At 36.8% G+C, this 25,795-nt stretch overlaps 2 protein-coding genes across 2 annotated transcripts in view; one reads left to right on the forward strand and one right to left on the reverse strand.

Annotated features, from left to right (window-relative positions):
• The first annotated feature begins 6,881 nt into the window (after positions 1-6,881).
• On the forward strand, positions 6,882-8,402 carry LOC117781059 (lipase 1). Its single transcript, XM_034617779.1, has 3 exons — positions 6,882-7,048; positions 7,105-7,776; positions 7,830-8,402. Exons 1-3 carry the CDS (start codon positions 6,914-6,916, stop codon positions 8,316-8,318), a joined length of 1,296 nt encoding a protein of 431 aa, XP_034473670.1. The 5' UTR covers positions 6,882-6,913; the 3' UTR covers positions 8,319-8,402.
• Positions 8,403-10,921: 2,519 nt separating this feature from the next.
• The window catches only part of LOC117782216 (E3 ubiquitin-protein ligase TRIM9), a 95,038-nt gene continuing 80,164 nt past the window's right edge, over positions 10,922-25,795 (reverse strand). Inside the window, exons 2-9 of the mRNA XM_034619241.1 lie at positions 20,191-20,286; positions 19,973-20,104; positions 19,806-19,907; positions 19,579-19,738; positions 16,113-16,252; positions 15,873-16,011; positions 13,275-13,508; positions 10,922-12,099 (exon numbers count right to left, since the gene is read on the reverse strand). Coding sequence (XP_034475132.1) covers positions 11,810-12,099; positions 13,275-13,508; positions 15,873-16,011; positions 16,113-16,252; positions 19,579-19,738; positions 19,806-19,907; positions 19,973-20,104; positions 20,191-20,286 — 1,293 coding nt within the window. The 3' untranslated portion in view covers positions 10,922-11,809. The remainder of the gene's footprint in view (positions 12,100-13,274; positions 13,509-15,872; positions 16,012-16,112; positions 16,253-19,578; positions 19,739-19,805; positions 19,908-19,972; positions 20,105-20,190; positions 20,287-25,795) is intronic.

Consider the following 25,795-nt stretch of genomic DNA (forward strand, 5'->3'; position numbering starts at 1 on the left):
TTTTATTATCTAAGAGTGCTTATCATTCAATTAATTTAAATTCATCAAAACTTCTTTATGAATCATTGGCCATTTATTCGTTCATTTTAAAAACAAACAATTGCAAAAATATCCCTATTTTAAATAGTTTTTGTATAAAATTGTTTGTAGTATATTAATATTATTAATAATAAAAAGTTTTGAAGCATAAGTAAAACATTGCTAAGATCTGTAAGACCAAATAAATAAATAAATAGAGTTGTTTTTTTATAACTTTGTTAAGATGATGATAGTAGTGATGCGTGAGAGCTTTTGTCAATTAAAGATTTGTGTACCCAATCTGAGAGACTATTATTATTATTTAATTGATCTCATGTATATTTAACAATTTATTATTATTTAAAGAAGTGTAATATGTTATTTTTATATTTTTCTCGTTTATTAACGTTATAAATTATATGTCATCATTTCGCTGAGTGCATTTTTAAATTGGAGCTTTAAAATCTGCCACCTTAAACTCAATTATTGCACAATGCGCAACTTTGTCTTGTGTGTTATGCTAATTTGATAACAATGGACTGTGTGGGGCCTCACCGATAAACCCCATGCCATACTCTGTTACATTTTCAGTACTAGTTCCCTATGGTAAGTCGCTTCATGAATTATGATGGACGTTGTCATGAAAGCGCGAATGGTGAACAGTGAACGGTGAACAGTAAAGGAATAAGGGGTTAAGGGAGAGGTCCTGTGGTCATGCTGGCTGTGCGTGTTGACGGTGTTTATCTCTGGCCAACGGTATATGTACTTAGCACATGGTATCAATGAGCTGGTAGGCGGTTTGAGTGGACGAGTTTACTGCTGGTTTGCCATTTTTGCATGACACGCCCACACACACACACACACACACACACATACATGAACAAGTCTATATATAGATGATACGATAAATGGCTGGAAAATGGGGAAATGAAGTGCTTAGCGGGCGGCAACTGCGAAACATTGGGCATTGTGCCAGGACTTTGGTCGCGCCACTTCATTATAAACATTTCTCAATTGATTATCGTTAGTGTGCACCACTGTATGTACGTGTGTGCGAGTGTGTGTGCGTGTGTGTGTGATAATGCCATAATTATGCCTTTGCCTTTCTTGGCGTGCAGAAACTGCGGTAGTTACAAGTTGGCAAAGGGAGTTGAAGTTGCGGCTTTGTTTGGGCGTCTATATTTACACGCATGTCCTGTATGTGTTCAAGTGTGTGTGTGTGTGCCTGTCATGGGGTTTTACACCATGTTTATGGCATCATACATTGGATGGGCTAGTGGCAGCCACTTTTGCATGCGCCTCTCACATTTAACCAAGTAATCCACATAAACTGCTCTTGAAATATTTCATTATCGTAATGAAAAGGACTAAAATACATTTATTTTTTGCCAGCTGTAAGTCCTTTTTATTTATACGAGTGAGTGTGTGTGTGTGTGTGTAGTATGTGTGTGCCATGTTGGAGTTTCCTTATTGATAATGAAATGGGATTCGGGTTCGCCATTATTTGGTCATGCGATGCAGAAATGAGAAAGCTTTTGTTTTCCTCAAGCGAAAACACTTTCAGGGGGGAAAGGAGAGTTTAATGTAGTGCTCTTAAGTGGGGGGCACTTAAATACCAAATGGATCTAAGTGAGGTGGCAGGCAAATTAAGGATTATGCCAGAGACAAGGGTATTATGTGAAGGTTAATGAGTAAAATAGTGTAGTGAGCTGAGCAAAAAGTTATAAAAAATTAAATGAGGAAATTCAACTTTAATGATGGCACAAGGACAAGTAAATTTTCCTTCCAATCTAAATTCTTGTAGCTTTATTGAAGTAATTAAGTAATGTATTTAAGATAGCAATAGCTATTAGCTAAGTTAAACGTAGCCAAGAAATTTACTTAAGTAACAATATTATCATAACTCATTCAGTGCAACAAACTAGCAAAGTTTACTTTCAAATAATTTTGATAGATACAGAAATCAAATGTTAATTAATTGCATATTAATTAAATGCCTTTGCTGCTTGTGCATTAGTATAGTTTACTCAGAAAGCTGCTTAATTCAATTAATTTATTGTCTTCAGAGTTGTAATACAGGATAATATTAAATTAATTAATGTGGTATCTTTAATAAATGCACAAAATCATCAAGCACTACAATTCGACACTGTGCACCAAACTTGAGTACAACAAAATATTTTTAAAAGGTATTTAACATAATACTCAAGAATAACTCACATAATTTTAGCTCTTTTACTAAATCAATTTTATTCAATTGATTTAAAGTTTTAATAATTAATTACTTCCCGAGTTTTTGGTTTTCTGGGTAGTGTAAAGTTGAGTTTCACATTAATCTCATTGCCTCTCGCTGTTGGTTGTCTTCTCATGTTCCATAAATTAATCAATTGCCAGGCCATTGCCATTGTCCTTTTCTCTCCCTGTCTCTGCTCTCTGTCTTTCTGCCACTGTGCGTAATCCTTTATCACTCGTTGATTTTATTGATGGGGCAGCAATCAGCGGTTGCAAGGATGCGCTGAACAGGATCACACAGCTCCTTGCTTCGAAACACACAAAGGACTTTGTTGTCATTAAAAATCACTGATAATGGTTGCCCAGCCACGCGCTGCAATACATCCCTCCTGTTCCCATTTCCACCATTTCCACCATTCCCTCCATTACCCCTTGGCCCCACACACTGGCGACAATACGCAAATAATGACGTAATTAATGAAAGCGCATATTAAATGTTTTTTGCTTTTCATTGATAATATTAACAGGCAGTCAGCACGTCACTTCAGTGGACCATGGCAAGAGGCTTTGGACCATTTAAAAATACTGCGAAATTTATGGCCAGCGATTTATAAATATGTATATTTTTCAACGCATTTGTTGTTAGTAATTTTAAGTTCGTTGAGTGCCAAATTGAATTAAATTTTAAAATTAATTAACTTAAATGTTATTGTGATTGCGGCATTATTTAAAACTGTTGTTTGTTTGCTGTAATTGGCAGTTGGCAGTTGGGCAAATGAATAACAAATCTTAAAGCTAGACAAATGTGAAGACCCTGACCCTGAGTTTGCCCCCAGAATCCCGACTCCATCTCCAGTTGAAGTCCAAAATGTGCCACGTGCACACAAAGCGAGCTAAAAGTAATTACAACAAAGTGCAGACTGCCCAGAACTGAGAACTGGGCGGTGCCAGTAGAAAGTGGCAAGTGGAAAGCAGCAAGTGGCAACTGGCAAATGGTACAGTGGTATAGTGGTACAGTGGGCCTTGAGTGAGGCTGACAGGCCGGACAAACGCATTGTAATTGGCAATGGGCGATTCCGAAAGCATAATAACATGACTCCAACGACCAAGACCATCCGAGTTTGCTATTTGGCACGGAGTCAAGTCCTTGCTGTCTTCTGTCTCCTGTCTCTGCTTCTGTGTCTGCATCTGAATCAAACGCAATATGGCTGCCCCCAAAAGTGGCAGACAGACAGACAGACAGACGGACAGACAGAGAGTCGAGAGGAACAGAGGCACAACTTGAAAAGGTTAAAGTCAAGTGCCGCGATGGGCAGACAAAACGTTCTCCTTTGGCCAACAAGGGCGACTGCAAACTTTGGCCAAGTCGTAAAGTTCGTCTACGCCTAGCAGCTTAGGCAGATCCAACTTTTGGCCCCTTTCCAAGGTCTTAGCTTCCCAAAAAAAAAAAAAAAGAGAAAAAATAAAACTTAACGCAGTTTTCCACTTGCTAATAAGACAGCAAATATATTAGGCATGAACTACAAATACTCTTAAATTAAATTAAATTATTGATGATAACTATTGAATTTAATTTATATTCATTTTTATTTATTTATGTTATTTCAAAAAGTTAAATGAAGTATTGAATATCAAACTTAACAATAGTTTACTGATCATTAGCTGCAATAGCCTTCGAATTGAAAACAAGTAATTTAACAACGTCATAAGTTTTATATCAATTTATTTTCTGACAAGTAGATGATTTTCAAAAGCGTAAAAAATTCTAAACTTTGAATGAAAATTGCTATTTAAAAATAAGAAATATAGTGAAAATAATTATAAAACCTTCACAATAAAATATTGTCATTAAATATAAAATTTAATATGTACATTAATTTTCATGTGTAAATATAAAAGTAATTTCAACTATTAATATTCTAAGAACCATAAAAATTCGACGCAAAAATTCATTTAACATCTACTACAAAATGAAATAGTTAACTTTGCTACTTTTTTTGTAAGGGTATTAGAGGAACTTGTATTTATAATGAGCTAGACAAAGTCAAAGTTTGGCAAAGCTATAAACCAGGCCAGCGCCTCTATAAATTGGCCAGGCGTTGTTTTATGGATTCTGGCTTTGGTTTGAAACTTGCTTGTCTGTGATTTCGCATTCAATTTTATGCGCGCGTGATTAAAAGTCACGTGCGTGGCTAATGATGGTTAAAGATGGGAGAGGAGGAGGCCGACAGTGGAAGGAGGGAGGGAGGCTGATGCTGCAACTAATGGCCAAGTGGCAGACTAAATGCTACGACTAAACAATGCTGATCATAATCTGGCGACAACAGATGCTCAACAGACTTATTGGAAGACTCCTAACGAGCTCAACTCTCTATGCTGAACCCATTGAACTAGATCTCAGTCGGAGGCATTTAAAGAGCAACTGCTGTAGCCTGAACTCACTTCTGGCTGAAACAATGGCATAAAGGGCTGGCCAATCGATTGGTCTCATTTCAATAGCCGCCCACTTTTCTGCTTAAGGTCTGAGCCGGTTTATTGTTTTGGCATAGCTTTGGGAAACTCTTGGCTGCCTGGTTGCAGCATTGTGTGGCAATTCGTGTAGTCAACGCTGATTCCTCTCTGATTGGCACTTGGTCTCAAAATAGAGACTAGCTAATTGTAGTGGCACGCGCCACGTTTCAAAGTGCTCAATGGGTTGACGTTGATTGCCCTGTCGGCCAAGAGAATTGGCCAATTTAACTGGCTGGCAATTTGTTAACATACTATACCTCGAAGTAGGTCAAAAGTGCAACGGAATAAATGGCTCTAAAGATGACGAAAGTAATGCGACTTAAATAAGTCTAAAAAATACTTTCAATACTCTGCTTTAATTATAACATGTCTACATTAATTATTAATTATTAATACTCTGCTTTAACTCTTATATATTTACATTACTTATATATTTATTTTTAAGGACAATTTAAATTTTCTATAATTATTACAATATTTAATACTATCATTGAGATGCTTTAAAATTAATATGAAATTTAATTATATGAATTTAAGAATTTTAAAAATTTATTTAAATGTTCAATTGAATGTTCCAGTGTGCTCGAGTATGAAATGTGAACTTAAGGCTTAACACGTTGCCAATTGATTCGTTGCCATGCAGCTTCCACCAACAACAACTACGCCCACAGTCAAGTCTGGAACAAGGAGAAGGGGCGAATGCGTTGGTGACGGCTTGTCAAGAGTTGGCAGGACACTCTCACTCCCTCTCCTCCTTGCCTACTCTCTTTCTCTCCCTCTCTGGCAGGCATTGCCAACATGTGGTGACAGCATCGAATTAAGTTATTTGTCAAACGTCGAAACGTTGGCCAGCCGTCTGAGCCACATGGAAGCCTTTGGGCCTAGCAAGGGATTTATTTAGGAGTGGAAATCAAAGTCGGAATCGAAATCGGAATCGGATTCGTTCTATGCCGCTTTGTCAGGCCGTCAGGCTATCAGGCTGTCAAGCTATCAGGCAACAGTTGGCGCAAATAAAGGCAGCCAAATATTTTATGCAAAAGCTGAAAACCATTTTTGCCAATCAATTGTAAAAAACGATGACACAGGCAATGGATTGAAGCGCTCAATGTGAATCGAAAGCGTTTCCCATGTTTGCTGAATGGACAGCACTCACTCTCCAATAAAGAATGAAAGCAAAACAAACAAGAAACAAGAAATACTTTCAACTTGTCGCAGATTCAATACTCTTCAAAATGTGTGATATTTATTTTACACAATCATTATATTTTTAAATGTAACACAATGTCTTTGCTAATGTAAGTTTTAATCTATCTTTAAATAATTCTTTCAACGCGACCATTAAACTTGTTTTCATTCGTTTTCTAATGCGTCTTTTACTGTAATTTCAGTGCATATATTATTATATATCTTAATATTATACCTTTTTAAATGCAAGATCCATGCATGTTTTAAATTTTTGAGAGTATCGTAACTCATTTAAAATAGTTAACTTATGCTAATTTTCAGTAAATGAAATTCCTTTTATTCTGTTTTTATTTTTCATTAACTCAATTATTGACTCTATGGTTTCTATTTTGTTTTCTCATCCGCTTGTATTAAAAGCTGATATACCTTTTGAAAGTGAATTGAAAAAAGTACTACCCCTAAAATCCAAGTTTGACTTGGCAGGCAATTGATTTGAAGAGTGCACCGGCCGCAACTGAATTAAAAATTTAATTTTTCAATCAATGTGGCAAATAGTTTGAAAAGCCGCTGTGAAATTTGATTAGTCGAATTCAGCTTGAGTTTTCATTTGAATTTTCAGTTTCTATATTCATTTCACAAAACTTTAGATTTCTGTCAATCTGATTGACTGACTGACTAGCAGATTGTCTCGTTTCCCGTCAACTCATTAGTTCGATTGGGTAATTAAAAGTCGCCTTCCCGGTTTTACTGACTGAACTTTGCACTTGTCGTGCTTCACAGTGGAAATTACCTGAAATATGAGAATTATTTAATGCGATGAGATCCCGATAAGCTTTGGATACTACTGTTCAGTTTGACAGTTGCTGGCGAAACTAATTGCCTCACTTTATTGGCGAGAGTCAGTCATCGAATTGTGGTTGTGATTGTGATGGTTATTGTTATTGTGGTGTTCAGTTGATCAATCGTCATGCCACAAAGGGGCAGCACATGGAGGCAATTGCTGGGACTGCTCTGTCTCAGTTTGTACTGGAGGGCAAGTACAGCTGGATATTTGGAGGATAATTTCCCAGCCAACTCCATTGAGGATGCGTCTCTTACAACGGTGAGTAAGCCAATGAATCAATTTGAAGCAATCATTAAATGTCATCATCTTTTCAGCTGCAATTGTTGGCCAAGTACAAGTATCCGGCGGAAAGGCATTCGGTGACCACCGAGGATAAATACGTGCTGCAGATGCACCGCATTGCGAGACCAGGAGCCAAGCCGGTTCTCCTTATGCACGGACTGCAAGACAGCTCCTCCACTTGGATTATAATGGGTCCACAGAGCGGATTGGGTTACTTTCTCTACGATGCTGGCTACGATGTCTGGATGGGCAACGCCAGAGGAAATCGCTACTCACGCAGCCATGTCAAGTTGAACCCCAGTACGGATAAGGTGTATTGGAGTTTCTCCTGGCATGAGATTGGCCTGTACGATCTGCCGGCCATGATTGATGCCGTGCTGGCCAAGACGGGCTACAAGAAGCTGAGCTATATCGGCCACTCCCAGGGCACCACTTCCTTCTTTGTGATGGCCTCGAGTCGCACGGATTACAATGAGAAGGTGCTTGTGATGCAGGCTCTGGCTCCCGTGGCATTCACGACCCACATAAAGACTCCTCTACGTAATTTGGCAAGTTCCAGCTTGAATATTCTCGGGGAGAACTATGAGGTGCTGCCCCACTCGGACTTGGCACTCACCCAGTGCATGTCATCCGCGATCCGACTGCAAACCTGCCTCTACTACATAGGTCTGATTCTGGGCAAGAATCCGGCCGAGGTCAATAGGGTGGGTAATCAGTTGAATCCATCTGGAATGCTTTTAATCCTTCTATGCCTTAGACTATGCTGCCTGTGATCCTGGGTCAATTACCCGCTGGCTCCAGTGCCAAACAGTTCAAACATTATCTCCAGCTCCATGAATCGGATCGATTTTGTCAGTATGATTTTGGCAAGGTTAACCAAAGGATCTATGGACGTAGCACACCTCCGGATTATGCCTTGGAGCGCATAACGGCGCCAGTTGGCTTGTATTACGCCCAGAATGATTTCCTAGCTGCTGTTGAGGATGTTCACCGTTTGGCCAAGCGACTGCCCAATGTCGTGGTGAATCACATGTATCCCAACAAGAAATTCAACCATGTCGACATGGTCTGGGGCATCAGTTCCCGACGCATTGCCCAGCCAAAATTTCTAGAGGTGATGCAGCTCTGGGAAGCAGGCGGACCACAAAATTTAACAAGTCCCGATGGGGTTTCTACTCCGTCTGTAAAAATTCTGGATGAGGAGCAGAAGGAAGATCAAGAGGCGATGGAGAATTATGTAAAGTAATCAGCGCCTTATCTTAAATGGTGTTGGTTTTAATGATATATTTAACACATTAAATATATGCATCTATTTTGTTGATAGAAAGCAGTTTGTCATATAATAATTTAAATATTAATTAATATAAATTGTTAATAAAATTGCAAAAATTAGTCTATGTTGATTTTTATATTTTTATTAATTTCTTATAATTGTCTTGCTAATTAATTACTTTTTTATTGTTAAGATATTTATTTTCCATGGACCCTTTTCTTTTTTCAAATTCAATTTTTGTTTTAAGATCGCTTGATTTAAACGTTCATTAAATAGCTGAACATAAAATATTATATTCAAATATGATTCTATTAATTAAATAAGATTATTTTAATATTATTATTAATTAATAAATAAAATATCTCAGCTAATTTTGTATTGAGTTTCACTATTCAATTTATCCTTGGATGAATACGAAAAGTTTAACTTAAATGCTTTCCTCGTTTTTGATTAATACGCACAAATTTGTTCAGCATATTATATCGTATGTTCATTGCTCTCCCAAAGGATCTGTTAAATTTCCCGTTTTGAGTTTATAAACAACTCGGTCAAAGTTGAGTTGAGTCCTTAGCTTACTATTAAGCTGATTTTACTAGTGGTATTAATATGGATATTTGATGTATTAGTAAAGTGGCAACTACGACAACCACGTGCCACATCCGCAATAAGAGCAACACCATCACCAACAACAACAAGTGAAAATGTTTGGGGAATTTGCGAAAGCAACGAGGCGCGAAAACATTTACTCAACACTTAGCAGCAGTTGCCAGCTGCCTGGGATGTTGCAAGTTTAAGAATTTCGTTGTGTTAGGCGGCGAGCTAAGCGGGATTTGCAACAGCGTGATGGGGGGAGGGGAGGGGCAGGCGACGTGCGGCGAAAGTTTTATGATTTATGAAGCTAAAGAGCGTTGTTGAAACGCAGCTGCTGTTTCCCCTCTCTCCAATCTTCTCACCACTTACTGTCTATGCTGCCAGCCCGGGTACGAACTGAGGGAATCCACAGCTTCGTGTCGGACGCAACATGGCGGACGATGAGACGGAAACGGATGTGGACGACACCACAGAGTTGCTCCAAGCGTCTGTTGCCGCGTCAAGTTGACGTGCACGCCAACCCGGATATAAAAATTGCACTTTGATGCATCTCCAACACCCCCCACCCACACACCCACACACACACACACTAAAACAACAACTATAAAAAAATAGCTAACAACTAAAACATCAAACAATGCCAAGCCAAAATAATAAAAGTTGCCTGGCGGTTTTTTGCACGGTGCTCATTAAAATTTCGCTTAGAGCTAAAGTTTTTTGTTTTCACAATGCAACCAAAACACCACACAAGCACACACACACGCACACATGCTGGCACAACAAAATGTCGGTATTTGCATTTGACACATGCAACTTTCTAAGCGTTTTGTATTTTGTTCCTGTTGTTGTTGCTGCTGCTATTGTTATTCTTGTTGTTGTTGTTGCTATTCGCGGGCTAGAGTTAAGTGTGTAATTTATAAAAGTGTGTAGAGGCTGGGGGCGTGGTTGTGCAAATGAATGCTAAAACAAAGCAAAAATTGCACATTGTTAACGACACATTTTTCGCCTTATCCAGTAACAACAACAACAACTTTAACAACAACAGCAGCTAAAATAAAAAGCACAGGAATCCAAAACACAAACAGTCAACACACTATAAAAATTGGCACAATGAACTTTCGCCTCGTTTCAGTTTTTAGCTAATGGGCAAAATTCCACACGGTGAAAGTTAGAAATAGAAAACAACAAAAAGTTTCTAAGTTGATGACAATAACCAAAAGGAGAAAATGTTAACCAGCACAGCTTAATCAGGTTACATTAGAATATATTGTCATCAGAAAAAGTTTAAGCGATTTTGTATACCTAGCACCATCAAAAATTAACTTAAAAATATGTTCGATAAGAAATATTAATATTTGAACCAGATAAGAACATAACCATTAATAATTAATAACATAAATACAAGCATCCCAGTAAAAAATCGATTAAAATTGATTTGAATATCCTTTTCATAATATTTATTATTTATTTTTCATATGGTTTGATAAATAAACTCGTTTATGTGTTGTGCTGTTAAATGATTTCATTATCATTGTTAATAACGTTTTGAATACATTATTATTATTTTGCTTATAATTATTACAATTATAATCATTATTAAATATGCATAGTACTTTTATCATTAATTTAAGTTTAGAGTAATTTTATTTGAATTCATTGTGTTTTTTCCGCATAGCCTTAAATTGAAAGTATAAATAGTTTTTAATTTAAATTTAAATGTTACACATGTAAAACTAGCAAATACACAGGCTTGCCTATAAATTAATGTATGTTTAAGTATATGTAGGTGAATAGTTAAAGTATACTTAAAAAAAAATACGTTGATAGCTTACTAATTACAAAAAAACGTACTCTAATATTTACATAAAACTTAACGACTAAATAAATATGCTATCATCATAGCAAATTCAATGTAAGTGTATTATATTTAAATGCAAATAGATTTGTTAAGCATAAATGTTGGCTTCCCTTTTAACTTATTTTAATTGTTTACTTGCAATATTAGAGAGTGTTGAATTTCCTTATAAATTGAACATTTAACATTCAGAATTTATTTGAATTTTTAATTTGTCTCTCTTAAGACATTTGTAGCGATAAGTTATTATTTATAAGCTAAGAAAATCTTGCATTCAGTCTTTAAACTAAACATTTGTTGGTGCAACTACACTGCACACATTCACAAACAATACTCAACTACACAGATGGTATTTTATGTTGATTAAATACTCTGGCCTTGAAAAAAGAAAACAAACACAGAGATTATTATATTTTTACATGAATATATAATAGTATTTGGCTTCCAATTGAACACGCAATGCCCACACAGATACACACATAGATACACACTCAGATCTCTACTAATTGCTAATGGATATTGTGTGCTTTTGTTTTAAAATATTTTTAAATTGATGCATTTAAATCGTATTTTAATTTTTGCTTCAATTATAGTAGATTTATTTCTTTATTTTTGGTGTTTTGCACGGTGCTTGATTTTTGGCTTTGTGGTTGCAAAAAACATTTAAAAATTGGTTGATTTTGATTTTTTGTTTGATTTATTATAGTAATATTTTACATACAATTTCGTTAAATGTCTTCAATTATTTTGAATAATTATTTGATTCCAGCAACGTTGTTTATTTTTGTATACTTTTTAATAGTGCAGCGTTTTAAAAACGTTGCGTAAGTTTATGAATAGATACGAGTATAGATTGTAGATATGTCGCTAAACTTTGCCCGGAAATACAACTAGAAGCATTCGTATATGGATAAGTTTAGTAAGTGATTATATATTAATTTGTATAGACACCGATAACTGCTAAATGCCAAGCTACAAATATGTACACAATTCGCTACTCCATATCATATCAAATCATCTAAAAGTAATCCATTTTGGGCGCATCTAACGCCGTGTGCATTGTCAATGTAACGCCACGATTGATGCTAACCGCCGGATAGAATACGCCGTAGAGATCCCGGAATGCCACCGAGCCCTGTGGCATCTCATTCACCAAAAAACTCAGCGTATGCCTCTCCAGATCCAATAATACGCCAATTGTGCTGCCCGTGGTGATGCCCCCCTCAACACGACGCTCATGAATGGAGTTGTGCTGGAACCAGGAGCGTTGTCGATCAATATACATGGCAAAGGACTTCTCATCTTTGCCTGAAAATAGAAGAAGGAAACATGAGGAGAATGGTATTATTATAAACGCTCTACAAGTTATTTTTCAAAGATTGGAACAACAGTTTACATAAAAAATGTTCCCAACTTTAATTCCTTTCAAGTCTTTAAAGTTTTGTTAGCACTTTTCTTTATCTCTCTTTTCAGATTTCTCTCTTGGCGACAAGTTTAGCATACTGCGACTGTCTTTCACTTTTTGTAGTATTATAAAAGACAACAATAGCTGCATTGCAGGTGTCATTGTCAGTCGCTTGGGGGCGCCACCTGCACAAAAGTTACTTTACCATATGAAAATTTAATTTCAAAACTTGCTAGAAATGCAATCTAGAGCTTAGGTGGGAGACGAGAGGCAGTTAAACTGCGACACATGTTAAATGGTGCGTGTCTCGCTTTAAAAATAATTTAAAATCCATTCGACTAGCCGAGATACTCGTGAATAATGCGAATTCTTTTGAGGCCGTGCCACAAATAAACTTTTGTCAAGCGCAAAGTTTAAGTGTCGCAGTTTTAATTACTTTTGTCTGCGTGTCTTTCCCTTTCTGAGAGCGAGAGCGAGAGAGGGGAAGACAGGGGGATTCCCATAGCGGAACGTATTTTCAATCAATTTTCTGTTGCATACTTTGAGGCGCCTCGCAAGTCTTTTGTTTGTGTTTGTGTTTGTGTTTGTTGGCACCTAGCTGAAGGCGTCGTTAGAGATCCTTAGATGGCGTCCTTTCCGTAACTGAAACTTCTTGCCAAAGTTTCACGCACACGCAACAAGAAATGGCTAAAGTTTTTCGGTCACGCCCACCAATCGAAACGACGCCCCCCGATGCCATTATATTGGCATCCCAGGACTAAAGTTTTGCCGAGCTTCATCCCTCATCCCTACCATTTCTCTCCTTCTTCTTATCAGACTGTAATTCAGGCACTTACTTATTAGCTGTGAAGTTTTGCGCATACGATTGACATTTTATCAACGCTAGGTGGCGCTTCGAAACTATTTGTTGTGTCGATTTCAGCTGTACTTTTCATTCTTTTCACAAAAGTTTTTGAAAGCTTTTCAAGTGCTTTTCGTATTCTCACACGGGCAAGCATCAGTGTTAATTGAATTTCAAATGCCCACTGAGAGCAGGTCTTCCCCTCCCATCTCCTTGTTAGCTGGTTTTTGTACTTACCCAACATTTTGTTCCTGGCCACATCGATGCGGGCAACACCAAATGCCGGATCCGTGTCCGCCGTATAGTTGTCAATGGTAAATTCCCAATAGTGCACGCCACGTGAGAAGCCAACGGAGCCAAGTGCCACACGATGCTCCCAACCCTCCACCGAGACTGTGGCATTATTTTTGCTAAAGATTAGACCAGAGCCGGCACCGCCGCTCAGCACGGGATCAAACGTGAACCAGGCCACTGCAAAGAGAAGACCACAACAGGAACGTAATGGAAAATGAGCGAAAATTGAAGTAACTGAATGCCAGAAAATAAGAAAATGAGAAAAGAGAACAACAACAAAATAGAAAAACAGTCTCCAAGGTGGGAGATAAGCAGCGTTAGTTACAGGGACACTAGAATATTGCACAGTGGTTACAGATGAGTTTCAATAATAATAATAATTAATAATATTCCTTACAAACATACCAATATTTCTTTACACTTTCAAATGAGTTCGAAAAATGTTTAAAAAATTAATAGAAATATGTAAGTAGTAATGTTATAATTTTCTAAAAATTTTTGCTACATTCTGGGGACCACTGTGCACAGTGAGGTTGCAATTTTCTCTATTGCCAAAGCTCAAGTGGCCTCAGCGAGTGGCCAGTGGCCAGTGGCAGGGTTTCGTGGTGAGCTCCAGTTGCAGCTCCAGTTGCTCGAATCCAGTTGCAATGCCAATGTCCGATAGTTTATGCTGTTATGCGCCGCAAAGTATGCTACAAGCATCGCCAGTGTCGAGTACTTTATTAAATTTACTTTTATTGTTGTGGCGCATTAAGTGGCCAAAGTCAAGTCGGTTGGGGAATGCCGCTAACCACAAGGAGCCAACTAGAGGATGATGTTCATCTTCCACTTCCTGCTGTTGCTGTTGCTGTTGATGATGATGATGATGACGTTGCGGTTGCAGCATCAACTCGACGTCTTTTTATTGGCCACTAAAGGCAATTGTGTGGCCTGAAAGCGGGCAAACGCCAGGCCAACTGAAGTCCATTGTTTGACTTTGTTTATGTCCAAATATGATTTTGCGATAATGCCAAACCATTTATCGAAAACAAATAAGTCTAGTCCAGATTAGTGTTAAGTTAAGGCTGCACTTAACTCAAAGCCATTTGAGCTGCTTTGCAGCAGGCAACAGGGAAGAGTTCAGTTTATTTGTGGAATTTAATTGAGGAAAAAATATTTTACTCCATTAAAATAGATTATAAAGTCTTAAAACTTATTTAATGGAACGGAAATTAAGTTAATTTTGTAAACATATTTAATCTATTTGGTATTAAGATATATTTTGCGTCCTTTCTAGTTTATTTGAGGTTCTCTTTGCAGATTTTAGTAAGGATTAGTGATTGTTTTAAGTAGTAAAAAGCAATTGTTAAATTTTATAAATTTATTTCAGACGTAAAAAGCAATAAGTCTTGAAACTTATTTAAAATAAGTTAATTTTGTAAACATATTTAATCTACTTGGTATTAAGATATATTTTGCGCCTTTTCTAGTTTATTTGAGGTTCTCTTTGCACATTTTAGTAAGGATTAGTGATTATTTTAAGTAGTAAAAAGCAATTGTTAAATTTTATAAATTTATTTCAGACGTAATTTTAAAAGAATTTGTAACTTTCCCAATGCTTTATCCAGTAAAAAGTTGAATAATTTTATCAATTAACACTCCAAACATTTGACTTTGTTTATCAGCTCTGACTTTACCTAACATTAGACCCTAATTTGTGGCTGTTCCAGATATTAGCCCGCCCAGAAAACAAACCCAACCCATTAACAATTTACTGGAAACCCCCGCAGAGAAACCGTTACGTGTCATTAACTGTTAGCTGTTGCCCGTTACCATTTACCAGTTAACCGTTAATTACTTAGGCGTACGCGACGCAATGTAAACACTTAATAAAATAACAATTTGCATGAGCTGGTCAATGTCTCTAGCTGAGTCCGCTTCCCCTTGATAGCAACACTTTGGAGGGAAGCCGAGCAATAATCAATTAAAAGTTGCAAATTAAAGGAGAGTAACTAATAAAACGTCAAGGATAACACAGGACATGGCCGAGAATGCGCCAGCAATTTAATAAATTAAATAACTTGAAGTTACCGTTTCATTTGCAATGTGCGGTTAAAGGGGGGCAAAGAGAGAGATAGAGAGAGACTGAGTGGGGAGGAGGAGAAGGAGGTCTTGTCAGGTGGCGCATGCATCAATCAAGTGAGAATTGGATTGCGAATGGAGGCGCCTTTGGACGGCCAGAGGCGCAAAAAGGGGTCAATGGCTGTTTGACATGCAAAGCACGATGAGTCGAGGAAGGAGATGGCAAAAGAGGAGTAGGGGAGCAGGAAGGGGACGGGAGCAGGCAGGATGGAAAAAACTGGGAGGACATGGTACGTCACGGGTTCAGCGCATGACCGAAAAGGATTAAATTATAAAACAGGTTGGTAAAGTAGCTCAAAACAGAACAGAAAATGGGAGGGAAAAAACGAGTTTATTGCTGGGAGTTTAATTGAAAAAGCTAGTACTACTAGTATTGGCTGGTGATGGGTGAGGGGAAAAGGAAGCTAGGGGCCAACTCACCTTCAGCCGTTTGCAATCCAATCAGCTCGGAGTATTCACCCTCGCCAGCGCTGTTAAAGGCCTTCACGCGGGCGTTGTACATGGAATTGAAGTGGAGTCCGTCAACGGTGCAAATTGTTTCCTTGCCGCAGTAAACTTCCTGCAAAAATTGGCAAATGTCGAAATCAAATTAGGGCCATGCACTTGCCAAGACATTCGTAGTCAGTCAACACTTATTTATTGAATTCTTTTGCTACTCACTCGAAATTCCCCACCGCTGCCATCGTCCAGTTCCAGGACATAGCCTTCGACGAAGGAATGATTCGGTGGCTGCCACGCAACGGTAACTGAATTATTTTCCGCTGAACAATCTGTTGGCAGTATTGAGGGCGTCATCGGGGCTGTGGGCGGGCAAGTAAGGTGTTAAACGTTAGCTACATATATAGTTTAAAAGTTTATGTGTGTGGAAGTGTGTGCTTGTGAGAGTGTGTGTGTGTGTGTGAGTTAGTAGGAAAACTAAATTTGAAGTTAGTTATGAAAATGCCTGTTGAAACTTAACAGGAAGTCAACAAAAAACAGGCAACAAACTTAAAATTAAACATGAGCTCCAGAGATCCATTTTATATAATTAAATACACCTTGAAGTTATATTGAAAATAAAGCCAAAGAAGGAATAGAAAACGAAGTGAAAGACTCAAAAACGTATTTTTTAAATCAAATTCTATTGAATTTAATCTTTATTTATATGTAAAATAAGACAAAATATAAGACGATAAATATTCAGCTTTTCCCAAAAGACATAAAACGTAACATAGAACTTAGGGGAGAAACAGATAAAAGACAAGCACAAATAATGGTTTCTTATAAAATATCAGTGAAGGTGTTCCATAAAACTCTTTCTACACAATTTGATAAAAGATAATTTCATACCCTACTATTCGTTTGGTACCATTAAATGAAACCACTTAATTTTGAAGTAAGCGAATTGTAGCAAAAAGAGTTATTACAGTACACAATATTCAAACAAATTAAAGTTGAGAGAATAATACAAGAGAGAGAACCATAAAACCAAATGAACATCACATGGACCAAAAACCATAAGAAATCTGCCCCATTTGGGTTGTAAAATTTCGAAAGCATTATACATACATTATATACTAATTGTGTCGCGCCCCGAAATAAAAAGCATAAAACCAACGGTTAACAATAAAAATTTATGCTACGAATACACACAGAAATGAGCGCCTAAAAGTATACCACAAAATATGCATTAAAATGGCGGCTGTCGTTGACATCAAATTAAAAAGGCGCCAAGCTGTCAAATGTCAGAAAGGCAGGTAAAAAGTTTGCATTTGGAATTTATTTGAAAAGGTTTCTGGTGAAAAGGAATGGGCGCAATGAGGAGAAGTGAAAAGGATATGGGCAAGAATAAAGCATGAGCTAAGCGTTCACTCAAACGAAAAATATCCCAAAATATAAAAATAAAAAATGAAAGCTTAAGCGTGAAATAATGCAGAATGTTGGACAAAGAAGCAGTCCAGAGGGGGAAATCAAATAAAAAACAAACAAAAACAGGCAGCAAAGGCAAAAATAATAAAAGTATAAAATAAATGTGCGTAAAAAAATTTATGTTATTTGAAGCTCTGCGTCCGTTGACAGTTTGCGGTGCCGCAACGGAAGAGGAAATATTTTGACATCATTTTTGATACCCTAAGAGGGGTATAATAAATAAACAAAAAGATTGGTAACATCGTAAGTAATCGTTTTAAAACAATATTGCCAATTAGTTATTTAATATTCTGTGTAATTTCTTATTGAACTTAAGAATATTTCGAATCCTTGAACAGAAAAGTTTTAAGACATTTTTTTTTCAAAAGTTGTACAAAATTTAAATATGTATCTTTGGATAATGGTAAAGTTTCATTTACAGGGTCTCAAATTATATAAGTATACTTTGTAAAATGATAAGGTAATATAAACAAACAGTACAAGTTTACTTTGGAATATAAAAAGTATCAAGGGTATTAAGTATTCGGCTTTCCAAAGACTTATTCATAGCTTTAGCTGTTCGGTTCTTATTTTACTTTTTACTTTTGTGGCATTTCTGGTTGCTGTTGAGATGAAAATATGAAAATTATTATGCGTAGGCGCGTCCACAGAAACAAAAGCAAAAGTCATGGGAAAACAAAATGGCCGACAATGGAAAATTGCAATGCATGTTGGGTGGGTGGGTGTATGTGTGTGTGTGTGTGTTTATGTATATGCGTGTGTGTAGAGTATAGCTATAGCACCAAAGAAGAAGTTTTCGGTTTTGTTTTAATAAATTTAATCTTGATAGAAACAACTCAAAAGAAAAATTTGGTAAAACATTTTCATGGATTTCTTGTAAAACGAAAAACAGTTAAAAATTGTTTTGAAAGTGTTGTTTGTTTGTTTAATTATGTTGTTGTTGTTGCTGTTGATGGGGTTGCATTAGTTGCTCACCTGCCGGACATCTTTCATCCTCATCTTTGACTGCTATTGTTTTGGTATTTTGGGTATTTTTTGTTTTTGGTATTTTTAAATGAGAGCAAGCGGCACATACAAATGTTGTGATATGTGTGGGCAGCGCAAGATAAAAGAGAAGCACAAAAAGTTAGACATTTAAAACAGTTCCAAATATCTTAAAAGCTATATATATGAATATGTGTTTATTTATATGCATATTTATTATAATTATTGTGAATTTTTTATATGCTTTATATGTGGTCATAAATTGTTAACAATGACAAAGCGAAAAGTCTCAAGTTTCAACACTTTCGTTTGAATTGCTTTTTATTTTTGGTATATGTGAGAGAGTGTGTGTGTGCGGGTGTGTTTGTAGCTGTGTGTGTGGCCCTTTCAATGGAAAATTTGTCAGGCAAGATTCGTTTCTCTTCACACTTTGCACTTTATCCTCTGTTGCTTCACACGATTCTCCTGCTGGACTACAAAATCTATTTTTAAAATACAATGCAACTGGGGGAACGGAGAAAGGGAAAGGGATATGGGGCAGGGGTTCCCTCCTGGGAGTGCCCTTAACAATCTCAACTATTTTTATATGACTCTCCAGAGCGCACTTTTCAATGGCACTTAATAAGTGCTCTCTATTGTTTCAACACTTTCCGAGCGTGTGTGCTGTGGGCGTAGGTGTATGTGTAGGTGTGTGTATAAAGGTGTTGATGTGCTTGTTTTGGTGTGCCACAATTTTACCTTACCAAGTGAAAATTAGTGACAATATTTATGATACGGTCTGCTTTAGCAATATAAAACGAAATTACTTAAAAGGGTTGAAAATACTTTCTAGACCTGAACTACATCTCAAATTTCTAGCTAAAGTACATACTTAGCGACTAAATATCTATTGGAGTCTACTTTAAAAGGCATATAATTCTAACAAATCCTTAATAAATACAGAGTATTTGTTATATTATGAAAGGAAACTAACGAAGACTTTAAATAGATTAAACTTTTTAAGTAAATATTTTATATGGAATTTCTCAAGTTTTCATCAAGTTTTTAGCACAGCAACTAATTCTAGGATCATTTTTTCAACATTTAGTTAAGGTCTATTTTTACTTTATTTATTGCATTAATTGTTATTTTTACATGTAAACTCATTATTTTAATTAATTATTTACTTGCAACAATAATTTTAGCAACTTTAGTTAATACATTGTTAGCAGAATAATAAAATAAGTCTACGTACCTTTCATTTGTATAAAATTTAAATTGTCGATTGCACGTGCCAGGGCTGCATCATCCAGGGTCAAGTCGACAATTGGCGAAACTCGAGGCGCAGCATTTGTGACTTCTTGATGCCAAGTCATATCTGTATTTGCCACTCGATTGATCAACATGGAGCCAACCTATAGAGACAGAGAAAAAAAAGGCAATCAGGGCTTAATATATGTACAGGTTGTCAGGGCTACATACCTGCAGAAAAGCAGCGCTGTCAGTCTCTTTCAATGCCTCAATGCAGAACTGAATAAGTCCCGTGGTCTGTTGCAATTTTCCCGTGCAATTCGATTGTTGATCCTGCAAAAGACAAGCGGAAACAATTGGGAATTGAGATGGTGAAAGGACGACAGGATATCACACACCTTAAGTATTCTGATTTTTGTATCCTTGTCCATGCGTATGGCCTCCAGCAGATATTCTCGACGGTCGTGAATCGCCTGAATGAGTGCCTCACACTGAGCGTGCACCAGACGCTCGAATTCAATGCAGGATTCCTGCGCGTAAATAATTAAAAAACAAAATTTTTTTTATTCTTTTCGTTCGTTATTTTTTACAGCTAAAAATTTCTTTGGAAACTTACGGTTACTTTGTCGCTCATGCCTTTAAGTCGCTGTATGAATTCGGTTGTGGAACGTGCCTTCTCCGACAATTGTTGCAGATTGTGCGAAAGTTCCGTCTGGAAAAAAAGAATATCCCGATAAAGACATGACATCAGAAAAAAATATGCAATGGAAACTGTGTATATGTGTATATATAGTAGGAGTCGTTAAATTTTACGGCTTTTTTATGAAGTGCTATGCGGCGGACTTTAGTCACGCCTGCGGCGGCGCTTCTTTTATTTTTTATATATTTTTTTTATAGTTTTTCAACTCGTGTCAAAGTCAAGGACTGGCAAAGAAATGAGTTTCATGCCCAGCGGGCATACAAATCCAATTCCAACTCCAATTCCAACTGCAATCTACCCCAAAATCCAATGATAAAATTCCACAGTAAAACCTCATTTTGTAAAATTGTCGCCATAACAATGGGAGAACAATGTTGTTGCTGCCACAGTTGCTGCTGTGGTTGCGGTGCAGCCGCTGCAACATTTGCACTTGACATTGACATGCGACAACTTTTTACGTACATTTTGTGATTTTCAACAATTAAATTGCTCATACGCCGCGTTAACCAGTCGCAGCTTAACAATTTCAATTCATTAGCATTAAAATTTGTAGCAGCTTCGTCTGATCTCGTTTCCTGTTCCCGGTCTTTGGTAATGAGGCATGTCGCCTGTTTGTTATCCCATGATGCCATTGCTGCTTGCTTCGTGCTGCCCCGCGGGCCACTTGGCAATGAAAACGTGCACCCTGTGACTTCAACTCCCTCAATTATTTCTGTTTCCTGCAACACGAACCACGGCCAAACACATTGTCCAGCTGCTCAAGTGTTTGCCAGACGACTCTTCGTTTCAGGGTAGCATCAACAACAACAACAACAAGGTTTTCCCTTAATGCTCGCCTGAGGCATTTACATGCTTTTCACTTTTCAACACAAACAACAACAACGCATTCAATGAAGGCTTTCTCCTTGCTACTCTCCTCTCCCCCCTTTTGGCAATTGTATTTCGTATTGTCAGACACGGCGTATACTCATTACCTTATTTGTTGTAACTTGTTTGTTGATTATTTTATTCTATTTGCCATTCGTCGCTTTTCTTTTTGCTTTACCCATCCTGTTATTCCACTTCGTCTGCTTTTACAATAAAACTGCACAGGAGAAGTGTCAAAGTTTTCAAATAATTTGTGTGCAAGTAAAGTTGGAATAACATTTAAACAGCTGGCAAATAAATTGTAAAATTAAACAAAATGATAAAGTAATATTTTATTATTTATTTTAGAATAAATTTCTTACAATTTCAACTTGAAATGGTTCTCTTTTTAGTTTTGCTCTAACGCTTTCAATACAGAAAATAAAAACTTTAAGTTATAATCCAAGCCACATTAAATAAACAAGCAGAACATCATTTTATTAACTCAAACATAAAAGTGCTTTAAATAATAAATGCATTCTGCGTGCTTTCATAATTTCTGCAGCATCCCCAAAAAGCAATTTGGCGAAGGAACCCAATTACAAGCAAATATTTTGTAGACAGGCGTCTCTCATTAGATCCCCTTTGGATCTATGGAAACAAGGCGATTACATTCATTAACTGAATGCCAGACTCATTTCCAATCCCAGACAGACCGCCAGACAGACAGATAGACGAAGCGCTGAAAGGTCGGCAATAGAAAAGCTGCAGCAGGTGAGATGAGGCGAGGGTGGTTAAGTGGTTGGTTATGTGGGTGGGTAGTGCAGCACATTGAATCTGTCTAAGTGCTGGCCAAGAATGCGCAACGCGCAACGCGCAGCAAAACTGTTGAAACTTAATCCCTCAAGGGTTGCTTCAACGCGTCTGTGGACAATGGGGCAGCTGAGTCAGAGGGGGGGCGTGATTTTGAATATGAAAAGCGGAAGCTGGACGCCAGCTAATGCCAAGCGTCTGTTTTGCATTGATAAGCTGCCTTTACCCCACGGCACAGAGGTCCTTTCAAACATTTTTGTACGCCTCACTTTGCATTCCATCATTTTTTCTTTCTCTGTTTGCCTCAGCTGCCCCTTTATGACGCATCATCATAAAAAATGCGAGTATCAAGTGCGCAGTCCGAATGCCTCCGCTGACTCCATGACTCCATGACTGACTGGGCTGATGGCTTGGTCATAGCTTTTATCAGACAGTAAAAAAAATAATAATACGACATGTTTATGCGATGCAGACGCCACGCGGCGACACTGAAGACATTCAAAGTTGCCACGCATGCAAATCATGTGTGTGTGGCGAGTATGTAAATAATTTAAGAGTCTTTCTGGCTCAGGTTCAAGCAACAACAACAACAACAACAACAACAGACTTCCTCAGCACAACAATGACATGACCGTGACACATGTGACAAAGCCAGAGAAAGAGAGAGGTATGTAAATTATTAAGCTGTTAACCTGACAAAAGCCAACCAACAATTGCCGTCAACTTAATGCAGTTAATGTCGCGTTATGAGCGGGAATTTTAGAATTTTACTAAGATTTATTTGCAAAAAAAAAAAAAATAAACTATTTGATGAACATTACCCAAAATTTATAGTTGGCGCAATTAAAACTGTTGCTGGCTTGTTAAAATCAAGACTCTCAAAAAATTTTTCATAACATAACATAAGTTGCTGAGGACTTTCAAAGATTCTTGTTTTATTTCCTATAGAAGATAATGTAAATTTGGTAGAGTTTTTAGATTCCAAAGAAAAAAGGGTCGATTAAAAGTGTATAATCATTATACTATATATACTTGTATGTAATATTAATTTGGTAGAGTGTTTAGATTCCAAAGAAAAAAGGGTTGATTAAAAGTGTATAATCATTATACTATATAATCAAAAAATAAAATATTTTATTAATTATACATGTATGTAATATTAATTGATTTTGTTTAACCATAAGCGAAATATGAAACTATTCAATGAAACATTTCTGTTAGAATTAAAAAAAATAAAATCATAAATTAAAAAAAAAAAGTATAAAAATAACAAATAAAATAGAAACGGGCAAGCGCTAACAACACTGTATCTCTCCACTGTGCTTGCTGCAACATAATGTCGCAAGTAGAATACATATACAAGCAGCCTTGCCTCACATGACAGCGTGCAATTTGTAGGCAGAAAACATGGCCAGGAGGAGCAACAACAAGAGCAATAACAGCGACAAGCGCGATAAGTTTCCTGTTCACAGATAAAAATCGCAGACTTTGCGTCGACATTGTCGTTGTCGTCGTGCAACTGCAACTGCAACTGCAACAGCAACAGCAACAACAAAAAGTTGCCTGGCGCCAGCAACAGCAGCAACAGTTGCTACCGTTCTAGGCTGCTGCTCTAGCTGTTGCGATTATCAACATAATATTGGCCATAATTTAGTAAGTTTGGTTTGTTTTGGCTATAAATAAGCACGCGAAAATGTCGTGCCTCGTCTGCAGCTCATTAAGTGCGTGTTGTGGCAAAGAGTTAAGCGATTAGCGGCAAAATTTACAAGCTTACAGTTTAAATGGCAACAGCAAATGCAACACAGACTTAACGACTTAAATGCACACAATCAGGCATTAAATTGCTGGCCATCTGCAACTGGCCATAAAAAGACAGCCAAAACATTTGCAAGTCCAGTCAAAGTTCAGTTGCATATATCATCGGAGTATGCTGTTATGTATGTTGAAAATTGTGATACGTACAGTTAGTAAAGTAATTGTTTTGACAAGGAAAAATGAACCACATATTTGTATTTCATTTTTAAAGTAGTTCAAATAAATTAATTTTTAAAGCTTGTTCTAAGAAATGTAAATGTAATGTAACAAAATAAGAAATAGGAAATTAAAAGTTTTTTTACAATAAAATACGTGATATTTTTCATTTGTCAAAACAATTGCTTGACATACTGTATATACGAGTTTGTGGCGTGTAGATGCATGAAACGACTTTAACAGGTGGGCTTGAATTATAACGCATTTAAGCCATAAAGCCGCTGATATATGAGACGACTTTAAGTAGCTCGCATTTGTGGCCAGTTCTCTAGCCATAAAGCGCAATTCGAGCCATGTCCATAACTGTGTAACTGGAGGTGTTAAGCAGTCGTCGCCGCATAACATAAATATTATTTACAACAATTTCGTGCCACATGCAACACGTGGCTGTCAATTGAGTTGTCGTTGCTGCTGCTGATGCTTTTTGTACTCGAACTCTCAGTTAGCAATCATTCTGCGAGGCCGTCCAAATGGCTAAAGATTTGGTATGCCATAAAAACGATGGCGTGCAGCTGTTTGGCGCAGGGTGACTCACTATTTGAAGCCCATAAATATATATTTCAGAATGAGAAACAACAGCCGAAATAATAAATGCAATTATTTAAATGGCATCACATTAATTTTCATCTGGTGAAAAAAAAAAAACGGAAGTGCAGTTGAGTTACGACACTGCAAAAGTGAAAACAGATTAAATTTACAGTGCATTAAAAAATTACTGCTTACAGTCTGAATGAATAAAATTAAAAAATAAACTTGTTCTGAAAATTCAAAAAAATTTAGAGCAAGAAATATTAAGAAATAAATACTTAAGTACTTAAGTACTAATCTAAGTCTTAGTATGAAAAACTTTTGGTTTTTTCATAGCAAGTACGGGGTCTCCGACAGTAGAGTAGAGCTCGACTGTAGCAACGCGAGCAAAGCGAGCAGGGGGCGGAGCCCCCTAGTTTTTCTTTATAATTAAAGAAATTTTTTTTTTTTAATATGAAATACGTTGAACAACTAAATCTATATATTTTACTATCAGCCTGCATTAATGATAAAGTTACAATGTCAAAAGCAAAAACAATTGCAAAAATTTCTGATATCCCACAAAAAAAAAAAAAACTACACGAGGTAAAAGTCTAGTGACGAAAGCAATTTCTAGCCCCAAAATTTCTTATGTACAATTTTGTGACGAACAAAATTCAGTTTAATCTTAAAATTTTAAATAAAAATATAAATTAATAAAAAAAAGGCGAAAACTGGCATTCGGCACTGCGCAAAAAGTAATTTTTATGTGCAAAGAAGCTCACCATTTTTGCTCACAGTGCACAATGCCAATTTGTTGCTTTTTTTTATTAATTTATATTTTTATTTATAATTTCTTACAGTACCCTGTCGGTACTAGCGTTACCATATGGTAACAGCCGAAAAAAAGGTCCTGTCGTTTATCCTGACAAGGACGAACAAAAATAATATTTTTTTCGAATTCAGCGACCTCAAATTTATTAGTCCTGAAAGTCTCATGAAGAAACTCGAAAAAAAGTTGCTCAGGGCTATTCGGGTTAAATCCAGTGATGCCATCTTTTGATCATTTTTCAATTTTATTTTGCTTAAACAAACAATATATAAAGTGTTTAAAAATTAGAATATGTTAACTTTAAATAATAATTTACCTTTATTGATTTTTGTAGCAGATATAAATTACCTAAGTAACAAACGCAGCAATAAACTATTACTAAACTGAGTTAGAGCCTTTGCGGTTTGCACTGAGTTTCTGTTTATTTTCAATTCAAAAATGCGTTCAACATTTTGGACCAATTTTATTTCGCATTGAACTACATACAAACAG

Source organism: Drosophila innubila, assembly GCF_004354385.1.
Source record: "Drosophila innubila isolate TH190305 chromosome 2L unlocalized genomic scaffold, UK_Dinn_1.0 4_B_2L, whole genome shotgun sequence".
NCBI lineage: Eukaryota > Metazoa > Arthropoda > Insecta > Diptera > Drosophilidae > Drosophila > Drosophila innubila.